The 9,331-nt window shown below is 35.8% G+C and overlaps 1 protein-coding gene across 1 annotated transcript; it reads right to left on the bottom strand.

Moving 5' to 3' along the window:
* Positions 1-537: 537 nt before the first annotated feature.
* On the bottom strand, positions 538-1,458 carry LOC115272081 (olfactory receptor 5T2-like). Its single transcript, XM_029915111.1, has one exon. It carries the CDS (start codon positions 1,456-1,458, stop codon positions 538-540), a length of 921 nt encoding a protein of 306 aa, XP_029770971.1.
* Between the last annotated feature and the right edge of the window lie 7,873 nt (positions 1,459-9,331).

The raw sequence follows: 9,331 nt of genomic DNA on the forward strand, positions 1-9,331 counted from the left end.
ATAAATCTAAGGATGGAGCAAAGTGCTTTGAACTAAAGTCTGAAGCAATGAGTCCATGGAAAGTGGAGATGTAGGTTTGCTACCAATTAGGTGGAAGTTGATCAAGCTAGTCAGATATAATTGTAATGTTATTTATAATTGCAAATATTGTAGTCTATACATTCAAGTAATATGGAATTAAAGAAAACAATATACAATATTCTAAAGTAAAGGTTACATACATATATGCCTATATTTGCATTGGTATTGTATACATCAGCATAGCTTCTACATATAAATATATGCATATATGTGTGTGTGTTCATACATATATCAACAGGAACATACTAAAAAGCAAATGGATGATACACATAGTCTCCATAGGAAAACAGTGTGCCTAAAGTGTTTCCTTTGATCTTTATTTTTAAATATCTAGAGAGACAAAACTACATTAATAAACTAAAACATTTTTCATCATATCTTCTTGATATTAAAGTGCAGAACTTCACTCTCATTTTTTAATTTAATTTATACGTAAACATATGCATTATTGATAAATCAATTTTTCTTAAACACTTTCTGCATAGCTTCTTTTACATCTTTGTTCCTCAAGCTATAGATAATGGGATTCAGCATGGGAATCACAATGCTATAAATTATTGACACTATCATGTCATGGTCTAAAGCATAGCTGGAATTAGGTCTCACATACATGAAAAGAACAGTACTATGAAAAATTGACACTCCAGTTAGGTGAGAACCACATGTGGAAAAGACTTTTTTTCTTCCTTCAGCAGAATGCATCCTCAAAATTACCAGCATAATGAAACCATAGGAGATCAAGACTATCAGTATAGTAGATATCTCAATAGATCCCGCAAAGTAGAAGAGCAGGAGCTGGTTTGTGTGAGTGTCAGAACAAGAAATGGCGAGGAGAGGAGGGATGTCACAAAAGACATGCATAATTTCATTGGATGCACAGAAGGACAGGCTGAATGTGGCCACTGTGTGGACAGAAGCATGCAAAATGCCACCCACGAAGGAAGCCATGATGAGTGGCACATAGACTCTGGGTGACATGCTCACAGAGTACAGGAGCGGGTTGTAGATTGCTACATAGCGGTCATAGGCCATTGCGGCCAAGAGAAAGCATTCTGTGGTCCCAAAGGTTACAGCAAGAAACATCTGTGTTGCACATCCAAGGAATGAAATGACTTTATTCTTTGACATGAAATCTACTAACATATTTGGGGTAATCACAGAGGAATAGCAGGCATCCACAGATGATAGCACACTCAAAAAATAGTACATGGGATTGTGGAGCCGGGAATCCCCAATGACCAATACAACCAGTCCACAATTTCCCATCAGAGTAAAGAGGTAGATTGCTAAAAACAGGAAGAATAAGATGATCTTTAGTTCAAGTTTGTCTGTGAAGCCCTTCAGCACAAATGTGGTAACTTCAGTGACATTCTTCATGTTGATACTTCATGGAGCACACTTGAAGATATTCACAAAATAATAATTTATTCACTAGAAAAAGAATAAATAATATTGTGACACTATTTTAACTCAAGGGACCATGAGACATACCCTCATATTTATTTTTTGGCAATGTAAATCTTCTAAGTTGCAGATCAGAAGACAATGACAAGTTGATGGGTCAAGTGTTCATGCCACTCACTGCAAAATCAAGTGGAAAATATAGGTGTTCATTCACAGACTGAATTCCTTTCATTTCAAAAATGATCATGTCAACTCGCTACTTTGCCACTGCATTTTATTAGCTGTATTCATATTAAATCACAGTAAATTGCCAAGTGATTTCCTTTGACATCTATACATGTGAGAAAGTGTATCAGTATACAGACACTGGAATAAAATTTCAGGATTCTAAACCTTAACAGTAGTATAAAATGGTCTGTTATACTGTATTCCCTTGTAGAATGATGATGTTAATATTTATTTTACAATATTGGGGCAAATGTTGAATGACAAAATATGTTAATAAGATAGAATCTTTAAAATGATGTTAGAAATAGAATGTGTTAAATTAGATTGAATCTGGGTGCCTGAATGGCTCAGTCAGTTGAACATGCAACTTTGGCTTAGGTTATGATGTCGCAGTTCATGGGTTTGAGTCCCATGTAGGGCTCTGTGCTGATGGCTCAGAGCCTGGAGCTTGCTTTGGATTCTGTATCTCTCTCTCTCTCTCTTTGCCCCTTCCAAACTTGCACTCTGTCTCTCTTTCTTAAAAATAAACATCAAAAAGTTAAAAAAAATAGATTGGATCTACAAAGTAACAGACTCTTGAGTGGTAATATTTTATGAGCTAATCTCTAAAGATTTTCAAGCTCTATTAAATCTTGAGTACATCTGACAGAACTAATTAAGATTTTTTTTCAGGAGATAGTACACAAATGAACTAAGCAATTATATGACCACTTATATTTCATTCAAACATATTGCTCACCATCACATAGTCTTTTTTTGATGAGATAGTTGGTCAGATTTATTACTTCAGGATATCTAAATTTTATATGCTTTAGGCTCCTTCAAAAACTGGGCTGAATAAAGGAAGATTTTTTTCTGAAAATATATTTAATACATGTTTAAATTTTTTAATGTTTTTGTTTATTATTGAGACAGAGAAAAAAAGAGCATGAGAATCCAAAGAAGCATGCTCCAGGCTCTGAGCTGTCAGCACAGAGCCGATGCGGGGCTGGAACCCATGAACATGAGATCATGACCTGAGCCGAAGTTGGACACGCAACCGACTGAGCCACCTAGGCACCCCTATTTAATACATGTTTAAAGTATTATTCTTGTCTAGGTATTATTTATTACCCAGTGAAATAACAATGAGATACTGATTATTTAAAAGTAACAACTAAAACAGTTCATTAAATAAAACTAACTCAAATATGACAACAAAAATAAACAATGCTTACACCAAAATAGCATATTCAAGAGCAAAAATGTAAGACAAAATGAAAAAAGAAATAGAAGAAATCTTTCCTGGGTAATCCCACTGTTAAAAAATTCGGAGTCAGACCTGCACCCAAATCCAGAGTTTCAATTATTATCCAATTAAGCTTAAATTTACTGGAGTAAAGAAGATAAAGAAAGACTATAATGTTAAGAACTTTAGCTAAATCTCCCTTGAAACAGGAATTTCTACTACATGTCCAGACAAAATCCGTACTGAATATAAGTATGTCAATATTTGAAAACTGAAAAAGACTCCGTGTGACAGAGAAAATATGACTATGATTCTGGAAGAATTTAATACAACATCAACTGTTAAAATTCTGGCAAAGCCACCTTTAAAAGTACAACTTTAATAGAAGGCAGAAAATTCCAAATATGTCTGGCTCAACATTGAAGCATTGTTTGTAATAGAGAAGAAAATTAATAGTCATGTATTGGCACATGTAGTAGGAACAGACTATTATGTGTATTGCTTTTTTTCAGTCTTTTTTCTTTATATATATATAGTTTATTGTCATATTGGTTTCCATATAACACCCAGTGCTCTTCCCCACAAATGCCCTCCTCCATGATCATCACCCCCCTCTCCTTTCCCCCTCTCCCTTCAGCCCTCAGTTTATTTTCTGTATTCAAGAGTCTCTCATGATTTGCCTTAAAGCATTCTCACAGATAACAAGTCTCAGAGCCCAGATTCATTCCCATGTCCCACTCAGAGTGCATGCACTTTTCACCATTTTATACTACCTCCTGTAATATCATGGTTTCATTCTATAACCAATTCCTTAAGTGCCACTTCTAGCAGAATAAAACATGACTTTTGATAAATATTTAGACAATTTTTAAATGTCAAAACATAATCTGAAGTGGCTTTGACCTCACGAAGCTAACAAAACAAAAAGATGATTGATTGTTTTCCTCATTATAGCAAAATAAAAGCTCCCGGTGGTGAATAGGTGAAATGTTTTCTTGCCTTCTAGTGACACATTTTCCTAATTGTTTTTGCTTGAAACTTCTCTGTTTTCTATCAGGAAAATGAAAGTGTACTCAATTTGGAGCACTCTTATTTTACTCTGCAAACATAAATTCATTACTTGCTATTTTCTTTGTTGTCTTTATTTACCTGTGCAACAGGCAACAAATAAAGGGTTTAGTATTGGGGATTTCAAAGCATGTTTGACCTTGATATTTTATATCCTGCCTCCTCAAATATTCTAGAAATGACCTGGAATTGAGAACAGCATTTAGAATGACCTTACCTGTAGAACAGCAGATGCCAGGTAGATACACCACGAATACGATTAATTCGTACTGCTTATATCCACTCACTCAATTGTTGATGCCGCTGCAAGATATGCTCTCAGAGGAATATGCTCCAATTATCTTCTCATTCAAAATTCTCATGGTGATTTATCACTAGTAAAAGAGAAAATGGTTCTAGAATAATTCACTACATGTTAATATTTACAGAATATTTAGTTTTTCCAGTGTTTAATTTTTGAAGTTCATTTATTTATTTTGTTTAAAAATTTTTTTTAATGTTTTATTTATTTTTGATACAGAGAGAAACAGAGCATGAGAGGGGGAGGGGCAGAGAGAGAAGGAGACACAGAACTGGAAGCAGGCTCCAGGCTCTGAGCTAGCTGTCAGCACAGAGCCTGATGCGGGGCTTGAACCCACGGACGTGAGATCTGACCTGAGCAGAAGCCGGAGGCTTAACTGACTGAGCCACCCAGGCGCCCCCATTTATTTATTTTGAAGAGAGGGGATAAGAGAGTGCAGGTGGGGGAGGGGCAGAGAGAGAGGGAGACAGAGATTCCTAAGCAGGCTCCACACAGTCAGTGCAGAGCCCTACGTGGGTTTATCTCACAAACTACCAGATCATGACCTGAACTTAAACCAAGAGTCAGACACTTAACAGACTAAACCACCCAAGCGCCCCAGTGTTTAATTTGTAACAATGCTTTAATTTTGTATTTACCAGATGATTAGTGATGTTCAGTATTTTTCCATATTGCCCTGTTGGCCATTCGTATGTCTTTCTTGGAGAATAACTGTTCACATGATGTGCAAATATTTTGTCCCATTCTGTAAACTGTCTTTTCTTTATGTTGATTTCTTCTCTGAGGAAGATTTTTAATTTGATGTATTCCCATTAATTAATTTTCCTTTTGTTGCCTGTGTTTGTGGTGTCATATCCATGAAATCATTACCAAGCCCAATATCAGTCCCAATATCCAGTTTTCCCAACAAAATTTATTGAGGTTGCTTTTCGTTTCCCATTGTGAAGTATTGACCCTCTTGTTGAAGATCAATCAACTATATGAATGTGGACTTATTTCGGTTGCATTGCTTTACATGTCTGTTTTTTTTTTTTTACCAATACCATACAGTTCAGTTGCTTTAGCTTTGTAATATATTTTTAAATCAGTAAGGGTGGTAACCCCATCTTCATTCCTCTTACTTAAAATTTCTTTGCATATTCGAGGTCTTTTCTGCTACCTCATGAATTTTGGAATTGTTGTTTTCTATTTCTATAAAAAGCTCCATTGAAATTTGATTAAGTATTGTACTGAATCTTTAGATTGCTTTGGGTAGTATGGATATTTTATCAAAGGCAAACCCAAAATATAATTGGTTATCACCTTCCATCTGTTAGGGTAATTATTAAAATCAAGTGAGGATATGGAGAAAGAAAACCTTGTGCACTGATAGGAATGGAAATTGGTAAAGCCATTATAGAAAATAGTATGGAAGTTCCTCAAAAAATTAAAATAAAACAACCCTATGATCTAGTAATCACTTCTGGGTACTCATTCTAAAGAACTGAAATCAGGATCGAGAAGGAACACACCCATATTCACTGCAACATTAGTCATGACACCCAAGATATGTAAACGACCTTAAAAATGTCTATTTATGGATAGATGGATAAAGAAAATGTGGTATATACACACAACAGAATATTGTTCAACCTTAATAATGAAGGGAAGCTGCCATTTGCAACAACATAAATGGATGTGAAGGTTGTTTGCTAAGTGAATAAGTCAGACATAGAAAGACAAATGTATACTATCTCACTACTATGAGTCACCTAAAATAGCGAAATTCAGGGGGTGGCTTAGTCAGTTAAGCGACTGGCTTTGGCTCAGGTCATGATCTCACAGTTCGTGGGTTCAAACCCCTCACTGGGCTCTATGCTAACAGTTCAAAACCTGGAGCCTGCTTCAGATTCTATGTCTCTCTCTTTCTCTCTGCCCCTCCCCTGCTTGTGCTCTGTCTCTCTCTCCTTCAAAAAAAAATAAATAAATAAACATTAAAAATTTAAAAAAATAAGTAAATAAAATAATGAAACTCATAGAATCAGAGGGTCAAATGGTGGCTTCCAGCGGTTAAAGATGGGGGAAAGAGAGAGGTATTAATCAAAATATACAGTGTTTCAATTACTCAAATGAAGCAAGTGCTGGTATAGTGCCTATAATTAACAGCATTGCTTTGTATACTTAAAATTTGCCAAGAGCAGAAATCTTATGCTAAGGTTTTCCCTACAAGATGATAGTAACAAAGAAGACAGGGAAACTTGGAGATGGCAGGATGTGTTTATGGCTCTGATAGTGGTGATGTTTTCACAGGTGTATACTTATCCCCAAGCTCTTCAAGTGGAGACCACTAAATAGGTATGGCATTTTACATGTTACTTATACCTTATAAAGGAGTAAGTATATCTATGTGGAATCACCCACATATCTATGTGTTTTAATACTAGGTGAGAACTCTTAAGATATGAGACATGATCTTATATAATATCTCTAATACTGGGTTAGCACTGCGCCTCTCTGAGGTTCAATCTCCTCATCTTGGCAGTGTCATGTATTTACATTGTAACAAATCAGTTTATATGGGAAATTATAAAATGTAAAATTGCACTACATTTTTTGCAAGATATAGCACATGGATTTAGAGCAATCCAAATCCCTTGTATTCATTAGAGTTCTACTCCGTTCCCATCCTCAAGTGCTATGTGTAAAGTGAAAAGGATATATTTTGAACTTGTTGAAATGTTTATTATTCAAAGGATGAGAAAAATACAAAATGCCACAAGCATGTGGAATATAAGACATGGACACATCTCAGTAAGACTCCAGAAATCATGCAATATTGTGATTCCTGAATACTATTTTATATCATATTGCATGCCATGGTAATATCTATCTATCTATCTATCTATCTATCTATCTATCTATCTATATGCATGCGCACGCACACACACACACACACACACACACACACACACACACACACACACCTAGAACCTAAATACAGAAATTTAACATTGATAGGCAAAGGAGGCTTATTAAGAATCATATTTTTCGTCAAATCTCCAGATGGTCCCAATGAGGAGTTGAATTTGAAACACTAGATCTAGTGAACAATTTCTCACTTTAAAGAAGAAAAAACTTAGCTCTGGGGTACTAAAATCATAATAAATCATGTATTTATTTGTTCAAAAATACTTCTTATACACACTTTTTAATTTTTTAAACATTTTTTGTTCATTTTTGAGAGACAGAGAGACAGCACGAGCAGGGGAGCATCAGAGAGAGAGGGAGACACAGGATCTGAAGCAGGTTTCTGGCTCTGAGCTAGCTGTCAGCACATAGCCCGATGCAGGGTTCGAACCCACAAACGGCGAGATCATGACCTGAGCTGAAGCTGGACGCTTAACCGACTGAGCCACTAGGCGCCCCTGTTCAAAAATACTTTTGAGGGCTTACTAAGTTGGGAAGAAATAAAAGCAATATCAGGGACTACAAACACCAAGGATAGAAACACATTAAGAAGGTACAGTGGGATGTTGCAGGAGGAATTAGGAATATTTTAAAGGTGGGGCTGTGTATTTCTATGATGATGTAAGAAACAAATTTGAATGAAGTGATGTAACATGACATTAAGAATTGCTTTTAGGGGCACCTGGTTTAAGAGTCTGACTCTTGATCTCAGCTCAGGTCATGATCTCATAGTTTGTGAGTTCGAGTCCTGTGTCAGTTTTGTATTGACCTTGTGGAGACTTCTTGGGATTCTCTCTCTCCTTTTCTCTTTCTCTCCCCCTCCCCACTCAATCTCTCTCTCTCTCTCTCTCTCTCTCTCTCTCTCTCTCTCTCTCTCTCTCTCAAAATAAAGAAACAAACTAAAAAAATTTCTTTTAGTTACCCACTTGTAATGATGGACAAACAACATATATTACCAAACATTTGATTAAATCATCTACCATGGGATAGAGAACAAAATAAACAAGTAATAAAATAAAATTGGAGACCTCTAGATTGTAGCTCCAGAGGAAAGGAGCTTGGAAGACACAACTCTATTCTATCAACAAGTACAAAACTGAACACATTATACACTTTTTGGATTTCTAAAAAGAAGGGGACAAAACGCAAGGAGCAGCCTTCAAGATTTGCAGAAATGCAGATAAAGGTAGTCAAGCCTTATCTGAGCAGAAACTCAGGAGCAGAAAACACCATGGGAACCACTGCCTAGATAAGAAAACCTGGACCCTACTAGACAAATTGCTGAAGGTGGAGTGTGAACAACTCTGAGTCTAAAAGATTTCAAGGATATCTGGTCATAGAGTGCCCCCACCCCTGACTCAATTTGACTCCAAGAGCTTGAACTGATTCCCACAGTAAATACTAAAAAATATTTTTGTGTTTCCTTTAAAGGGAGACAGAAGGAACTATTTAGAAAATATATATATATATTCAAATACATATATAAAATATATTCAAATATATATAACATATATATTCATATATATATGTGTATATATGTATATATATGTATATATATACATATATATATATATGTATATATATATATAGTAAAGCCTGCCCTCATGGGAAATTAGCTAACCAGGGCTTATCCTTGTACAGTATTATCAGAGCCTAAGAAATGAAGGAGGAAGGAAATATCCAACTCCAGTTACTCTAGCCACCTAGACACACCTAAGAGGAAAGATTAAGATTAAGAAGCAATTGTGAAGTTCACTATCTGGTGGCACAGGATTGCTATAACACTGAGATCCAATCTTAAGACTAAAGAGCACTTCCTCAGCCCACATCTGACCACAATATTAATAAAGGTCTATTTACAACAGTTCCTTTTACTCAGTACATCATGTCTGGCTACCCAGAAAAAAATTACGGATCATACAGAAAGGCAAAATAGAGCACTCTGAAGGCACAAAACGGTTATCAAAGCCAGACTTTTGATGGTTTCCTGTCTCACATTCAAGTCCTTCAGCCATTTTGATCTTATTTTTGTGTACGGTATAAGAAAGTGGTCTAGTTTCATTCTTCTACATGTT

The sequence above is a fragment of the Suricata suricatta genome, chromosome 11, assembly GCF_006229205.1.
Source record: "Suricata suricatta isolate VVHF042 chromosome 11, meerkat_22Aug2017_6uvM2_HiC, whole genome shotgun sequence".
Lineage (NCBI taxonomy): Eukaryota > Metazoa > Chordata > Mammalia > Carnivora > Herpestidae > Suricata > Suricata suricatta.